Here is an 18,045-nt window from a genome sequence, read left to right as displayed (position 1 = left end):
GCGCCGACGCAACCCCAAAGGCGCACTGCTGTGTAAATAAGCAGAGCGTCACACCACCTCCGCTTTCCCCTCACACACTCATCCACTTTTTTTTCTCTCTCTCTCTTTCTCTCTTTTCCCATTCTCTTCCCCATGCAGACACACACCCAGCCTCACGCCACCACCAACGAGCCAGCCACTCGTCTCTCACACCCTCAAGTCTTACCAAGCTCAGCTGTCCCCGCTCAGAGGCGGACAGGAGCGGCACGGCAGCCTGCTAAAGGAGTTGAGGGAAGGAGCAGCACAGTCAGAAAGAGAGCGAGAGAGAGAGAGAGAGAGAGAGGGGAGCGAGGAGGGAGGGGGATGAAAGAGTGAATGGAGAGCAAAGCAGAGAGAGCACTGTTCCCCATATGCTGAGGGGGCATGGGCGGTTGAACAAGCTGCCCCCACTGAAGCCTCCCTCACTCATGGGAGCGTCAGAGTCCTGTCCCCAGAGAGCCTGGAAACGCTGCCGAACCACGCGCAACGGGGAAGGAGGGGAGCCAGAGGAGGTGGAGAAGGAAGGAAAAAAAAAAAGAAAAAAAAGTCCGTGGAGACGAGAGGAGACAAGAGGAGAAGGGGAGGAAAGCCACAACGGTAGGCTGTCCCACTCAGCTGCCGTGCCGTGATGACGTCAGAGGGCATGTGACCCAGGCTCTCCAGTGACGGCACATGGAGGGCAGGAAAGAGACGAGTTTTAAAGCTGGTGCCTTTTGGGTTGTGTGAGGGCTCTGCTCGCCTCCCAAACAACCACAGAACCACAGACGTGCGGCTCGGGGTTGGTGTTTGAGGGCGACCCGGAGTGTAAATGGTTAATCGTCGCGGGCCAGCACCAGTCACAAGGACGGCGCTAAGCGAGTAAGTACGTTCCAACCACACTCGCCAAGCAAGCAAGTCCGACACCATCTGATCTATCCGCAAAGGCGATATTTGCCTCTGCAATTTTTTTTTTTATTTTTTTTTTTTTTTGCTCTATAAAACCAGACCTGGTTGTTACTTGCGGTCATCCAAATAGTTGATACGTTAAAGTATGTCTTGTGGATGGCTTTTCCATTTTTTTTCTTCAATGACATGCTGCGTGCTCTCGGTTTAGGACGTGTCAAGGGTCACGGAAACCACAGAGGAACAAAAGTGGGGCTTGCTGCAACCAGAGGCAGCCATGGCATCTAACAGTCTTTTCAGCACCGTGACACCATGTCAACAAAACTTCTTCTGGGGTGAGTACCTCTCTGGCTGCTCGCTGTTGTGTCTGGAGTTGGGTTTACGTGAGCTCGGGTCACGAGGAGGACCCGGGGTCAGGTGTTGACGTTCGGATGGAGAAATTAAAGAGGTCGAATAAGTGGCTAACGATCTTGGATCCGATTGAAGGATCGGGGTCCAGATGAGTGGAGGAGGAGGAGGAGGAGGAGAAGAGTGGGGGAGATCAGCTGAGGTCATTGAGGACCCTGCTATCAAGGTCCAAGGTTTTGTGGTGGAAGAAAGACCCAACTATCATCAAGGCTTTTTTGCGGTGTGCAAATACAAAAAAAACAAAAAAATACAAAAAAGTAGAAGAAGATGGAGGGGAAAAAAAGGAAAAACGTCTGCACTTAGAGATTCCAATATTTACTCTATGTGATGTTTATAAATATTTCTGAAAGAGGGAGATGACATGTTTGTGCAACATACCCTTAGATTTACAGAGCGATGCCATTGCGGAACCGAAAACAAAAGCAATGGGTGATATTTTTGACAGACGTAAACAGACGCTGCACAAGAGAGTTTACAGTTGAGCATTGAAACAAGATGTGGAGGATTACTGGGCTGTGTGTGCTGGGTGTCTCTGGCTGTGCACGGGGGAAGAGGTATTGATTGTGGGGTGCCAGGACAGATCTGTAATCGCTTCCTGAAATGGCTCGGTTGCTCTGCTGCCATTAATTAATCTGGGACTCCTAGACGAACCTCTCAGGAGCGTTTAATCAATAGAAAGAGGAGTCGATCCACTGTCAACTTTCACTTTATTCGTCACTAAATTATCTCAACTTGAAGCAGTCACTTAATCATAATTGATTGGTTCTCTGTGATTAACTAAAAGAGATGAAGCGATTTTTTATTGTTGTTGTTGAAGCATCAGCATTCTTAAATCTGACTTTCTACTGCAGTTTTTCATGTTTAGATTCAGCCCACTTCAAATTCAAGATCCTCCTTCCCCTCCTGGAGTGGATCTGTGTCCGAGTCTAATATAAATCTGAGACCTGTGAACAGTAGCGGTGACGACTTAATGATTTTCAGCTACCTGCGAAGGCCGGCTCGCCAGCATTCTCCAGTCAGCAGCCGGTCTGCCTTTCGGCTGCTGCTCTGTGTTGTATTGTGACAGCTTCTCTACACAATCTAATTTAGGCGGCAAAATAAATGATGTTTTAGGTTCACCAGATGAATTTTCCGATTTAAACAAACATTTTCATTCCCGCGCGACACTCAAGAAATAGACAGTCTTGGTTTAATAGAGCCCAACACCACCAGCACCACCACCACCACCTCCCGCCCCCTCTTCCCCGCTCCGGTCCACAGCCTCCGCTCTCCCTCCTGTCCAAATCAAATGTTTAAAAGATGTTTTTAAGGAGTCGCTTCGTGGTCAGACACAGCTGTTCTGGGGCTCCCGCTCCAGCACAGAAGCAGGGTGGCTCCTTAATGCGCTCTGAAAAGGCCAAAGGGAGAGAGCAAGCGCCCTTTTTCTACCAATCACCACCACCTATTACCACGTTAACCCCCTGACCTCTCGCCGTGTCTCGGGGGTCGGAGCGCGGGAGAACGGGCGGAGAGGAGCAGCGCCACAGGAAATTGAAAGCATGCCGTAGTGAGAGGGCTGGACAGGGAGAGGGCAGAGCAGATGTGCACAGATGCTCATGTGGGGAGGCTCACGGGGGAAGATGGCCATTGATCAGCCCCCGCGAAGTTATCGCTGATTGATACCGTGCTGCGGCTCATTGACATTGCCCCTGTTTATGAACATCTGGGCTGTAAATCTGTCAGCGCAACCACAAAAAGTCCCCTTGACAGCACATTCAGTTTTTGTTTTTTGGGAATACCACCGGTCCTTTCTGCTGTATTTATCATTCAGAATAAACAAATGCAATGTCTGTCAAAACTGTGGATATTACCAATTTGTTCAGATGAAAAGGTTTATTAACATGAATATATAAACTACAAAAGTGTCCTATCGTGAATGTACATTTTCACCTTTTAATTCCAATTTAAGGCTTCAGTATTCACTGCGTATTATCCACAGTCAATTTGTTTAACTTGAACATTGTAAACACGTATTTTTCTCACACACGTTCTCTCCTTCCCCAGTTAGTTTGCTTAGTGTACAACTCACAAAATATTGTTTTGCCAGTGAGAAAGCCACATTTTAGCCTTTATCAAGGACATTTTATAATTTGTGACTGAGCATACGATCCCAGCGATAAAATGAGCTGACATGAGGAAGCGGGAAAACACTCTAAATTGAGGGGAAAAAAGGGGGTCCTCATTAAAATTTGTCTTGGCATTTACATCAAGCAATTTTCATTTAATTGCTTTGAATACATTTTTTTTTTTTAATAACTCCCCATACTGGCAGATCAGATGGAGAGGGCAGAGTAATCTTCAACATGTGTGGCACCCACTCAACCGCCATGCCTCTCTGGGGAACATTTAAGGGCCTATTTTCTTTATTACAAACTTAATTACATATAGACAATTAAGTCGTGGGAGCAATTATCGTTCGGTAGAGTTGAGCAGCCACAGTGGAGAAACGGAATTAAGAAATGCTTACACGGACGGACCCGAATCAACAGGATCAAACGCGGGAGCGGTAGAGATGTGGGTAAATATCTGAAGACTCCAGGCGGAAAACTTTTCCCAAAGAAAATCTCTGATAATTTGCAGAGAAACCGTATATGTATTTGAGAAAGGCAGCTTCTGTTGCATAAGTGTTGCCTTAGATCTAACCACAGGCCTGCTTCTTGGAGACATCTTAAAAGTGAACCAGACATCCTCCCACTACACCCCCACCCCCCCCTTTAGTCGGGGAGAGACGTGAAGCCCGCTCATCAATAGGTAATTTGAAAATGCCGGGGGGGGGGGAGAAAAAAATATCTGAGCACTTCACTGGCTGCTACTGTGCAGCGGAGACTCTTCCTTTAACTCCACGCTCAAAAGAACTCTATTTAGCATCGCTTAATTGTGCCTCTGAGGCAAACATGTTATTTAATCCCAGCAGGGTCGTATTGATGGAGCAAAATGGTGCTGTTTGTGTTTGCGAGCCGCGCCGGCTATTAGGACTTATTAGCGCCGGTGATTCGCATTAGTCTGCGCGATTCCTGCGGGTAATCAGAGAGGCGCAGAGTGTTAATGTGATCAGGCCAAGGGGGTTAATCAGAGATAGATTAATCGCTCTGTAATTTCACACTGGTTGAACGGTGGGCTGATTGTGGCCCCAAAAAAGTGGCTACAGGCGGTTACTGAGGTTGAAATGAGAGTGTTGTGGGAGGACTATAACTGGTAATTTTAAAAGGCATGAAATGTCTTTGCTGTTTAAAAAAAAAAAAAAAAAAAAAAAGTTTCAAAATGATGGATGTTGCTCAAGATTCTGAAGGATTTTTTTTGTTGGTTTTTTTTTTGTCATTCTGGAGATAAAATCCTTGAGAAAACAACTCTGACATGTAATTTCAGCATGTTTCGAAGAAAACAGGAGAAACCATAGACGCTTTTTCAACTACTGATTCGTGTCCCACACCAGCTTCTCCTCTGTCTAAATAAAGCAGTGAAAAGTTGTTGGAAGGACTGAGATTACGCGCTCTCCTGTAATGTGGAGACTGCAACAACAAATGGGAGAATTCCGTGTAAATACTCGCCGGCTTGCGTGTTATCCCTCGTTCTCTCCACATATTGCTTTGCCGTGGGCCTAATTGCTCTATTATGATAAGGTACCACGCCAGTTAACTGCGCTTACGGTCGGGTTTTGTCCATTTAAAGAGTTGGTGATAGACTCCAAAAGCGATCAGCCTCAATATTTTTGTCACTAATTGTTGAATATCTTTGACCAACGCGATGCGTATCTCTGCGACGCTTTGCCAAGTCATGCTTTGCATAGCTATAATTTTTGCACGCACCATAATTACCGGGCAGCTTAATGCCAACGCGCTAACCAACCAAGCTTTTAATGCAGCGCTGCGCTATTTTCACACTTAACAAGATCCTGCAGCTCCTCATCCATTTCAGTAGCATCATGCTGGGCGAATTACTGTTATCCGATATAAGCCCTCAGAGAGGAAGTAACTACCTAACACTTTGAAAATTGGTCTATCTTGGAACTTATTCACCCTAATGAAACAGAAAACCAGTATTATAACTCACTCCGCTCCTCCCGTGTCATGACCTCTCCACTTGGGCGTTCACGTTTTATTTAAGTTGTTTAAGTCAGAGGATGGCTTTAAGCAGAGCGCGCAGAGTGAGTTCAAACCGCAGGACAGCGAAACGCCATTGTTGGCACTCGTCCCTCCAGCCCGTCGCCTTCCTGCAAAGCCACTGTGACGGCCTCGCTTCCACGCTCCCCGTGTTTCTATACGAGGAGGGGAAATATGGAGTGTCGAGCCTCCTGGATGTTTGGGTTCGGCGCGTAACGACGTGAGCGAGAGTGCGACCGCAGCACCTACACAAGGCCTTACCTGTTCTGTTGCCGCGCCTCAGAAAACGGCAGGTTTTTCACCTTGTTAGTTTAATCTTTGAGGAATGTGGCATCCCCTCTGACTCAGGCCAGACTCCCAAATGTCTAACCCCTGCTTTCCAACAGATCAAGGAAGGGGGAAAAAAAAGAATCACAGTATAGAAACCACTTTCAATGCTGTGTATTTATATCTGTGCAAACCAGAAAAGTTCACGGTGTGACACGATGAGTAGCAGGGATCGACATCCTGACAACACATCATCGTCCAAACTTTGTTTGAAGTCTTTTTTTTATTTTCACATTAAAAAAAAATCACTTGATCTGCAGCATTGTCACAAAACACTAGTACTGCACTTTTTTGTTTCGAAGTATTGTGTGTGTGTGTGTGTGTGTGTGTGTGTGTGTGTGTGTGTGTGTGTGTGTGTGTGTGTGTGTGTGTGTGTGCGTGTGTGTGTGTGTGTGTGTGTGTGTACGCGCACGTGCATCCAAGGTGTCAGTGACAGGAGGATCTGTCTGCTTGATTAATGCTCTCACTCAAACTGGCACCTGGAACCAATCCCCTCCCTCTTCTTCCACCCCCCCAGTGCACTACACATTTGTGTGTGTGTGTGTGTGTGTGTGTGTGTGTGTGTGTGTGTGTGTGTGTGTGTGTGTGTGTGTGTGTGTGTGTGTGTGTGTGTGTGTGTGTGTGTGTGTGTGTGTGTGTGTGTGTGTGTGTGTGTGTGCACGTGCATGTGTGTCCTGTTCACTTGCCTTTACAGGGGACTCGAAGGTGGGCATCGGGCAGGAGGCACAGATGGGACTGTGTGTGTGTGTGTGTGTGTGTCGGGGGCTGGAGGGGTTTTACTCGGAGCGGAAGAAAAGAAAGGTGTGTGTGTGTGTGTGTGTGGGAGAGGGAACAATAGGTGGACGTGCAGTGGGAGGGTGTGGGGTGTCATTAATAGCACGCAGGCCCCATCTCCTAATTTACTCAAATTACCTGCCCCCTACTTTGGGCCCCCAGCCAGCGCCGAGGTGTGAACACAAGAGATCAAATACACCTGAAAATCAGAGAGCCCACCCACTCGGCGACGCCCACACGGACCTTTTATGGCGGGGTCTGACATCTATGACTGCCGAACATGTGGAAGAGAGCGGGGAGAGTCTGATTCAACAGGGAGGGAGGAAATGAGTGGAAAATTAAAGAAGCATTAAAAGGGAGGGGGGTGGGGGGGGAAGGAAAAGAGTAAGTGAGACAGGGATGTGATACAAAGGAGAGGATCGGTTTGCGTTCGCGAGGCGAGAGCAACCCAAAACGGACTCTTTTCAAACCACCTCCCATATGGCACCGTGGGGGCGGCCGCTTACCATCATCTGCCCTTCTTAACCTCCCTCCTTCCCTTTCCTTCCCTCCTCTCCTGCCCCCTTCGGTCCTCCCTCCCTCCTTCCCCTCCCACCCACGCTTACAGGAAAAGGGGGTGATGACAAACGTGACGGGGCGGCGATGCTTTGGTCACCACAATAATCAGAGTCACAAGCAACACGCCACCTGTGGCACACAGTCACACACACACACACACACACACACGCACATATGCACAGACGTATTCAAATGTGTGCACAGACACTGAAATTAAATATGCCCCCGAGACACAAAAAGGGGCCGGGGGAGTGTGTGGAGGTGTGTGTAGCGGGATGCTTGTCTTTGAACTTTGAGTCGAGTGTGTAGTTGATGTTGACAAGTCTCCGGGGAGAGGAGGCAAAGCTAGGAAAGGTAGCTTTCATTTGTAAAGTGGCCTCTGGAGAGAGAACGATAGAAGCCTGCCGATAATTGGAATTTAAAGAATAAAAAAAAAAAAAGAAAAAAGATTGACTTTGGTATTCATAAGAAGTGCGCTTTCATCTCAAATACAACATCAACGGATGTAAAGAAAAGAAAAAAGTTTTTAAAAAAAAACGTCCTCTGTTGTTTGGAAATGTTTTTGTTCAGTTTCGAGGTTCATAGTTAGCAGAGGAAAGAAAAAAATACAAATCTTATTTGACTCAATTTGTCCAGCTACAGGAAGCTGAAACACTGAATATGTTGACACTTCAAAAAAAAAATTATAATAATTAAAGTGACTTTAAATACTCATTTGATAGTGGAAAATGTAACAAACTTTAAAATAACAGTGTAAAAACAATGGGGTACGTTCTTGAAATTCAATTTAAATAAATTAAGCTTTTTTTTTGTCATGGTCCAGCCATATACCTGAGTATGTAGAAGTGTGTATATGTGAGGTTGTTTGTTTGTTTTTTTCCAACAAACTATTCACATCTAATACCGTATAAATAAGTTTTAGTTTCAGGTCTATTGACAGTATAATTGGAAGTAAATTCACACTTCTAAAATGTAATAAAGTTTGATTTGCATGTCTGTGTCCTAAGCCATAATGGCCTACGTCTTCCTTACGTGTACTTACAGAATTATAGAGTTGTAATAGTGTCTTTTTGGTCTTTTTCTTCTGGTATAGAACTTTTCTGCAGATTTCCTGCTTGTTGAAAAGAGAGGGAGGGAAAAAAAGAGAGAAGTTTAGAACAATTTCTGCTTGAACAGCAATGTTACAAAACTGCAAAAATCCCCTATGTTACATTTCAGGTTGTTTCAAAGGACTTTTTTTTTTTTTTTTTTTCCTGACGTCTTTTTGAGAACTTAGCTGTTGTTTTTTGTACGCCGATCCCCGAGCTGTTCCAGTTTACACACATTCAGTCCAATCGCACCCGGCTCCCGACAAGCAGCCCCGTCTGATCAAGGTCTATATACATGCAGCGCCGTCTGATCTTCGCCGGAGCAGGCTTTCAGTCTGGAGCCGACTCCTGTCACTCACCCAGACAGCTGCTCCCTTACAGTCGTCTGTACTTCATATTTTGGTGTCGCAGTTAAAAGTTTCCCTTCAACTGTTGCTCTGTTCATTCTATTTTGTGTCTTTCCCCAAAGGAAATAGGTCTCTCTCTCTCTCTCTCTCTCTCTCTCTCTCTCTCTGTCTTCTCTCTTTTTCTTTCTCCTTTTTGGACAGAGACCAATAACAGAGCGTTTTCCACTTCACTTCTCTTGATGCTGAATGAGCAAAGGAGGATCCCAGAGGAGCAGGAATATTTTATTAGAGTGATATCTTGAAAGTTCCTCCCCTCCTCTGTCTTTCTTCCTCTCTCGTGATAGAATTTTAGGATGCTGCAGCAATGCCTCCGTGTGTGAGTGTGAGAAAGAAAACAGCTCACACAGAGCAAAGACAATTCAAAGTTACGACTAAATGACAGGCTGGGAGCTCCGGTCTTTTGAGTTGCATTGTTTTCTTTTCATTTCTTGCATGGGAAGGGGAAAAAAAAAAAAAAACTGAAACCCAACTGGGACGGGAAAGTGAGCAGTTTATTCTCTGGAGAATTACTCTGAGCACAAACAAAAATAGCAGTCAGTTTTTGCTGACAAACACTTTTTAACGCGGGTGCAGATCATTTTTGTTGTTTTTGTGTGTGTGTGTGTGTGTGTGTGTGTGAAGCTGGGCCTTTTTTATTATTTATGACAAAGCTGCAGTTTGAGGGTAGAAAGGGTCATGTATGGATGTTACAGCTTTGATTCACTCCAGTTTAAAGATGTATGAGGGGGTAGAAAACAATGAAGTCTGTCACGATTCTTCAGCTACCAAAACAACTGAAAACGCATAGAGTGAGTTATCTTGCACAATCATCCTACAGGATGCAACTTTCACATAAATTCTACATTACACCTACACTTCACACACACACACATTTCCAGACATCCACACACCCTTTTCCTGCAGGACCCTGCAGATGCAGCAGAAACAGTGGAGTTGGTCTCTCTGGTAAACAAACAGTGAGAGGCTGCTGGGAGTCTTCACTGGGCCTCCAAATTATAGTCTGGTTAACCAAAGTCTCTGAGACGCCCCCCCACCACCCCTCCCCTTACTGCTACACACATATGCACATTAAAGGCACTATAGAGGCACACTTTAAAAGCACATATACAATCAGATTCTAATGGGACCTTGTCTCTGCCACAGTTGAGCTAAAGGTAAAATGTTTTATAGACACAGGAGAGACGGGGAGGGAAGCATGCCCCCAGGGCCCATAATAAATATTACCCAATCATCAGGCTCACAGTGGGAGACTATTACTGATGAAAAAGAAGCCCTTGCAATGTAAACACGGGTTTAACATTTACAGCCTTTAACCCTGTGTATTTGTTTTATGATTCAAAGGTTTTCTCCATTGGTTTTGTGCAGCCTGAAAGGTGGTGCTGGGAGCTACATGATAGGGCTTTGTGGTTTTTCAAGATGTCAGCCTTTTTCGCAAATGAGATCATGTTGGACCGTGCGCGTTTCTAAACCATTGTTCAAGGAGAGGAGGTTTTATAGTGGTCCATTCACTTCATAGCACAGTTATCTATGATATGAAATGATTATAAATTGGAGCAACAGAGTGCCTGAGTGGGATTTATTCAGATTCTCAGCTTTGCCATAATTCAACACCACAGAATAGAGATTGTGTGTTTCACAATGTAATTGATGCCCCCCCCCCCCCCCCCCCCCAATCCCCCCCATGAGGGACTCTCCAGTCGATGCGTTCACAACTCGATACCGGCACTATAAAGCAGACACGACCTGACAAGCCCTCGTCCCGGAATGACCAGCCAGTTCTGAGCCGTAAACACGCGCAGATCGGTCACATATACAGACAGTAGTCGTTCGGTGAGATCTTCATTTTTACTTTGATATTTTCTCGGTTCCTACAAACATGCCTGGGACTGATTTTTGTCTGAGGACATCTCTGGCTGAAAGCTGAGTAAGTGAGCTGTATGCATCCCTCTCTTTCCTCTACACCCCCACCTTGTCGTGAGTCATCTCTGACCAGTAGCCCAATATGCACTGTGTAATTACAGGCTAGGGTTTGGAGGCAAAGGCTAATCTGTGACTGAGCTGCATCAGGCGTGACACTCTCTCTCGGATTCATCCTTTTAACTCGTGCAGCACATGGAGCATCGGACGCTGCACGAGGAGGCCCTCTCGAGTAACAAGCCAGGGCTTCCCGGGGCCACTTTGACGTCTAAACGATGTGGAAATCGGGCGAGCGTGTACGGCTCCAGGTTGCGGAGTTCAGCCTCAGTGTTTTTGGAGCCGCTCCGAATTGGACCGCGATCAGGAAGAGATCAGGAAAAACAGAAAGAGAGCAAAGATCCAAACACTGAGACGTTGAGTGCTTGACGCACGCCCACTGCGGTGGCCGCTAGCAATGCCTGCCCAGTTGTGTTTTTTTTTTTTTTTTCTTCTTCTTCTTCCTCTTTTTGTTTATCTGATTGGCTGTTGTCTCGAAGCTGGACATATTCACCGGCCTGACTGACAGCTCTGATGATGATGACCCCCCAGAACTGAAGTGGAAAGCAGAGCCAGGGCTTCGTCTTAAGCAAAGATTTCCTATGTGGGCTCTCTCACTGTAAAAGTCCATTCATAATACCAATCCTGATATTATAGCCAAACAAAATAGATGGTATATTTAATACAAATTTTTAAACAAAAAAAAATGTATATGGGCCCTTTCCAGGAAGGGGTTACTCCATCTATGGTCATATATTTATGTCTGTGTGCAATTGGACATCCATGACAGAAGTCCCCCCCCTCCTCCATCTGGCCCTCTGCTACACCTCCTTACATTGATTTGGCCCACCTGGAACTCCTCCACCCGGCATTCGTGAGCACACATCCCTGCCTCCTGTCTCCTTCCCTTTCCTTTTCCTCTTCCAGCCGCCGCCTGTCCCTCCGCTCTCCGGGCCGGCGCGGGTTAAATGGCCGACTGATAGCTGATAGCCCCCCTGCGAGTGCGAGTCTGGGCTGCAGCCTTCTCGCCTCTCGCCGTGTAGTCACTCTATCTATCTCGCCTGTGTGTCCTCACCTCACATAAATCATCCCCGATCGAGCTCCGCCGGCAGGGAGAACAGAGAGAACTATCCCCCCGTAAATCTGGTATTAGTTTTACCTCGCATAATGAACACGGGGCTAAACGGGCCTGGATACATGAGAACAGCATGTCTTGCAGATGTACTATAAATATTTTGATACTAGTCGGCTAGTTTGCAGAGGGGAAGTAGACCAGTGAAATACACAGAGGAAGGGAAAAGTGTAAAGTGGAATGTTGGCCTAGCCCGAGTGTCTGTATTGTCTTTAGCACCTACAGAGAGTCTCGGTCCAAGAAAAACGGTCTTTACAGGGTTCCTGTTCCCAGCCGCAGTCCGGTACCTCTCCTGGATACGCTGCGTTTCCTTCGAGCCAATCCTTCAAACGGGTCTCCCAGGAGCTGGGGGCTCATTGTTTGATTAATAGCGCGATCCGGCCTGATTGAGTGATAGATGGTTTGAAGGGAAAACCAGCACAGCTTTAAGGACTCTCTGGGACCCGGGTAAAAACTGGAAGGGAGGGAGGTGGGTTTGATCAGTGGAAGGGCTGAATTAAAGTGAAGGACTAATAATAGCAGAGCTAATGACACATAAGCTGCAGTGAATGGGGTGGTCTCAAATGCTTGATGGCTTTAAAGATATACTGTTGCTGCAAATGCAGACTGTGAAATACCTACAAACACTCGCATGCAGACGTGGAGGGACTGAACTCCCTCCTTTCTTTGGCATGTTTCTGGGCTCGGACCCGGGCACCGTCACCCTACCCCATCAAAGGGCTCCACACGCACAGAAAATCTACAAATACCCCCCCTGCACATGCACCGTTTTAGCACTTTGACAGCAGGTGGTGTGTGTGTGTGTGTGTGTGTGTGTGTGCGCGCGTGTGCGTGTGCACTTCCTGGCAGACCCAGAATGAGTTCTCAGCTCTGCGCCCCAGTCACTCAGATCTATCATTGGGTCTCTTTAATGGCAGCCTTCATCACATATTACTGCTTTATTTTCTCCTCTCCGTCTCCCTGCCCACAGAAGTTCCTTTTTTGTTCCTATTTTTAAGTACAAGTGATCTCAATTAGGGACCTCCATGAAGGCAGTAGGCGGCAGACAGTCAGAGCAATAAGAGCAGAAAGGAAATTGTCTTTATACCCCTCCTCTCCCTCCCTCCTGCCACAAGCAGCGAGCGGCCAGCCCCCTCTTTGTCTCCAATCTCTTTCCATGCTGCTCTGTGCCATCCCCCCCAAAAAACCAGAGCGAAATATCAGACCGACTCCTCTTGTGTCTTTGCATTGTGTGCGTATTTACTTCTGCAGGCAGGGTGCATGAAGCCATTCAAAAAGTTCATAATGCAACTTAGATTGCAGAGTGCATGAGGACACACACACGCACACACCACAGAACGTGCCTTCTTCGTCCCGGCAGTTCACGGTGATGTCACGGGCTCGGTCACAAACACTCATTAAGGGCTTAGCTGTGATCTGGGATCAGTGCGTGGATGTGAGTCGGCGAGGTTGAGTCGATGAGGTCAGGAGAAGTAAAGTTTCTGACGGCCCGTCGACCTTCACCAGCCAGCCGGTTAGTCCCTCGCTTACCAGCTCGTCCTCCTGGTTTAGCGTCGCCGGTTTTCTCGGTTCGTAACTCGACTGGATCTCTGGCTTGTTTTTCTGATTAGGTCTGGCTGGAAAGCCACTTGGCTGGTGGCCTGCCAAACATGGAAACATCCCGTTAGTGCTGAAAAAGCCTGGGCCTCGTCAAGGCGCTCCTCTAGAAAGCTATAATTAAGTGTCTTGAAAAATGCACCACTGTGAAATGGGGCCTTAATCCTGAGTCTTAAGTGGCTGTACTTTTCCTCTTGAATGATGAGAGCACAGTGTACGGCTGTGAAGAGGAGAAAGCTATGGGGAGTGGTACTCAGCTACAGTAATGTTGGTCACCAGAGCTTTTCGAAAAGTTTTTCTTTTTCTTAATGGTGAGCGTGCATCGTTGGTCGTAACTTTCTCAAGGCCGCGGTCTGTGTGTCCCGCTATCTATCCTTAATGAGGTGCGCTGGATGCATGAGCTTCCTGGTCTCTGCGCACGCCAAAAAAACGAGACGTGCAAATTTAACCAATGCACAAAGAATGATTTTGCACATTTTTAGTGGAGTTATACGGAGTGTATATGCGTGGCTCGGTATAGTCTGTGTCATTCCAAGTGGGAACGAGAACAGAAAACTTTTATTGCCTCGCTCGATGTCCCAACAGGAAAATTAGTGGGAGAAAGTCAGCTGAGTCTGATTCCCATTGAAAACAAATAAATGAAACTGAGCGGCAGAAATACAATATTACCATAAATCATAAAATGCACATCCTGCTCAATGTGGTATACTGTGGTTCCTCACTGTTAGTGACTTCTCCTACTGTGCAATGACTCCGAGCCAGTGTAACACAGTAGATGAATAATACCAGAGCTGAAAGAGACGATCCAGCTGTGCACCAGGCGAGCGGCAGGCCCCGTCCAATGGCTCAGCAGCTTTATGCGAGATTCATTACTACATCATATTAAATCTGTTAATGCTGAACAGGATCGGTCAAAAGATCCTTTAAGCGCAATGCCACAACGTTCAGATTTAATCACAAGTTAATATTTTTTGGCCCGGGACGGATCCCGAAAGTGGTATTTTTGATTGAACGGCACATTGCCGCACATTAACGCCTTTTATTCTGCTGTCTCCTTCACATCTCTGGGGACATCAAACAGTTTTGGGGTTGTTTTTTTTTCACAGTTTGCCCCAATACCTCTGAATGACAGTGAGCAGACAGCACGGCCCTCAGTGTATGGGATGTGGAGCATATCCTGTAGGGGAGCTGGAAGACAGATGCTGAACGTGCAGCGGAGAAGCAAAGCGGAGTCAGATGGGACAAACACTCTTTGATGAGCTGAGCTTGTCAGGGTTTAAGTCACGACTAGGTTGAGGGGAGCGCCAGAGTTTTTTTTGTGTGGGGGGGGGGGCCCTGGGGTTTGGGCTGGGAAGAAAATTCTGCCTGTGATGGGACAATAACAGAGTGCAGCAAATCCAGATTTAGACTGATTAGTTTGCCTTAAAAGAAAAAAGAAGAAGATATTTATAAGCCGGTGGGTGTTTCACTCATAAAAACCATCGAAATAGACGTTTCTAAAATTAAATTCTATTACAAATTTTAGTCGGGATTAAAAGTAATAAGACTCATTAGGTGGATGGCATCCTTAACATTTCCAAAATTAAATTTCACTCCAACATCAGTCATGTTTTTTGCATTACTCCAAATGTATTCATTGAAGGGGGGGAAAAAAAGAAGAAAAAAAACAATATTGACTGAGTTGAAATTTAACCCTGTTGGAATAACTGGCTCCATGGTTCCTGCAAGGCCATGTTTATCGCTATTACAGATTTAATTACCACTATTCGCATTTATCCATCCATGAATTGTTAGTTGATCTTTGAGAATGTTGGACAATGTGAACCATATTTCTGGTGTTTGGGGCACACGGAGGGGAAGTGTAACTCAATCACCCTTTTTTTTTTTTTTTCCCTCCCACCCCATCCACATGACGAGGTGCCAGATGCGTGTCAGTGCTTTCAGACTTTATATATATCCCTCCCACATCCTCACACTCGCACACACACACTAACAGACGTTTATGCATGTGCACGCGCACGTCCATACATACTTATGAAACATAAGAAGTCCAGTTATTTCTAGTGCTCGGGCTTTGCTGTTGCGCATGAGCCTTTTTTTTTTTTTTTTGTCTCAACTCAGAATGCTTTTTTGTAAAATATATATAACTGTGTCCAAGTTTACAACTTAAAAAACAAGCTACAAAAGCCCTGACATGATCCAAATAACCTCACAGCTGTGCTTCCCCAGTAGCCCCATTTAGGTTGAAACGGGCCTGAAGTATCAAAGACCTTTGTCTTAAAGAGTCGGTGCAATAAAAAGTCTGTTTGGGAGCAACGGAAAAGGAACACAGAGTGGCAAGACGCATGCTGCTGTGTGATGTGGCACTCAGAAAAGCCTCATTGGGAGACTGATGGGTAATCAGGGAAAGAGGGGTGGGGTGGCTGATGAGAGCCGGCTGAGATACGGAGCTCACAGAGGGTAGATGATGCCCTCTACAGTAGAGTCAAGTGGGGCAGACGAAGCAGGCCTCCTCTCACTGCAATGTCAGACCTGCATCGAAACCAATGTAACGTAATGTAATGGAAAGATGCCACAAATACTTAAACAATACAAACAAAATGTCCCATTTTTTAATATATATATATATATATATATATATATATATATATATATATATATATATATATATACATAGATTTTTTTTTTTAATGTGCCATTTTCTAATTTTTATGTTTTGCAGTACCATTCACTTTTTTATGTGAGGATGAAAAGCAACTTTAAAATTAAATATTACAAGATGGCATGGACATGGTAAAATTTTGAGGAAATATCAAAAGTAAATGCACTTTTAGGCAAAAACATTATTATTCCTTGGTTTTATTATGATTTATACTGCTTGCTTGGCTTAAAATATTTGGGGTAATGATTTCAGGCCACTACTTGGTTCACATGTGGCTAATTTAAACAATGTTATATATCGTTCTTAGTTAAAGGACAATTTTGCATTTCTATGTTCTGTATAGTAGGAAAAGTCTGCAACATAACTGCAGAATCCAGCCAACGAACACTCTCTGAACTGTAATAAATTTGCAAATAATAATTTAAACTACACATCACAACTCAAACCATCGACTGTGAAAGAACCATAAACACTTTGCCATTTTGCACTATTTCTCTTTCTTACATTTAGTTTTTTGTGAACCGTGAGAGGAGCTGCTCTTCATTTTGGCATAATAAAGGTTATTGTATTGTATTCTATTAATATTGCTTGAAATTGAGGTGAATCTGTCTTAAATCCTGCATATTTACGCATGTTGAGATGTTCCGGAGTCTCGCTGGTTTGCAAATTATTGTTTAATTGCTGCTTTTAATGCAGTAAAGAAGCTATGCCACAGATTTCCCAAGTGATGTGAGGCACAAAAAACAGGTTGAGTGTGACATATTAGCACTTTTTGGGCGCAGACAATGAGGCCACATGGGTGGCTGAACATAAATTATAGCCCGGTGTAACGTAGAATACCTGTACACCTGCACAACAGCTCTCCCCTGCGACGGAGTGAAACTCTACTCCTGCGCTTGTACCTGACTCACCGCTCTCCGGTGACTCGCTCCCTCTCCTCTCCTGCCTCATGGAGTGTTACTCACTTCTCAGTCCGGGCTCGGCTCTCTGAACGCTGCCGTCAGCCGCCGCCGCCGCGCATTGCCAGGGCGCACGGTGGTAACGCAACACGGTCCGGTGGGACCGATGGCGTGTTGCTGACTGGAAATGACCAGCCCCTAGAGTCAGGAGCGCACGGACGGTCCAGGGGAGCGGTGGCATGTCGGTACGTGCTGTGCGTACTGCTTGTGCGTGGATAACGGTGAGCGGGTGGTGGAGGGCAGGCGTGAGACGCGCGGCGTGCGTCTCGGAGGTAAAGACGTGACGCGACGAGCCGTCCGGCACTCTATATAGGCGTGACAGATTATGGCGGAGGGAATGGATCTGAACTCCAGACACCACGTGTTGGAGTCGCATCAGCGCAATAATTGCTGGGCGCTCGAGCTATATAAACCACAAAAAGCCTGAGCACGGGAAACCCCGGCCCCCAAACACTAACCACATTTACGGCAACAAAAACGGGATTCGTTTTTCCGCCTCCTTCATCTCACCGGCGATGATTTTTCTTTCTTTCTTTTTTTTTTTTTTTTTTTTACTTCTTCATCAACCTATTTAACCCTGTGTGCGAAACCTGCTGCTGCACCGGAAGAATTGACTGAAATTATGAACAATTTACAGGCGTCGCGGGATTATAAATAGTCCTGTTATGTATTGTTAAAGCGTATTGCTTTGACTTTGAAAACTTTGTGTGTGTGTGCGCGCGCGCCCGCGCGCGTGAGTGTGTGTGTGTGTGTACTTAGCCTGCGGGCTTCCAGAGCGCCTTTCAGTTTGGCACAAAGACTTCAATGACGCACCTGGAGCAGCGCTTTAACTTCTCGCTAAAGAGAGACGCACAAAAAGTTTTCCTGAGCATCTGGGTCGGCTGGTCCATTTTAGATCTGCTGTTTTTGTAACTGCGCAGTCCATTACGCGCTCGGACATTTATTTGATGTTATTTATATCCGCGCACGAGCAGCTACGCCTGCGTTATGGCACACGGACTCTTCCCCCCGAGAAGTTTGAAAAAAGAGCTTGTCATTTAAACCATCATCAACTTTTCACGGGTTGTTTTTCTTTGCCGGAGACGTCTATTTTATGTCGTTTGAAGGCGCCCACTAAAGTTTGTAGTGGAGAGAGTTTTGAA

At 45.9% G+C, this 18,045-nt stretch overlaps 1 protein-coding gene across 2 annotated transcripts in view; it reads left to right on the top strand.

The window, feature by feature from the left end:
- Nucleotides 1-366: 366 nt before the first annotated feature.
- runx2b (RUNX family transcription factor 2b) overlaps nt 367-18,045 on the top strand; it is a 40,825-nt gene continuing 23,146 nt past the window's right edge. The window contains exons 1-2 of one of the 2 annotated variants that reach the window (XM_080513859.1): nt 367-876; nt 1,112-1,235. In XM_080513859.1, coding sequence (XP_080369985.1) covers nt 1,178-1,235 — 58 coding nt within the window. In that variant the 5' untranslated portion in view covers nt 367-876; nt 1,112-1,177. Of the gene's footprint in view, nt 881-1,111; nt 1,236-18,045 lie in introns of both variants that reach the window. The other variant, XM_080513860.1, reaches the window with a different exon arrangement.

Source organism: Blennius ocellaris, assembly GCF_963422515.1.
Source record: "Blennius ocellaris genome assembly, chromosome: 18".
Lineage (NCBI taxonomy): Eukaryota > Metazoa > Chordata > Actinopteri > Blenniiformes > Blenniidae > Blennius > Blennius ocellaris.
Note: the sequence above shows the minus strand (reverse complement) of the source record. Positions and strands in the feature narration are given on the sequence as shown.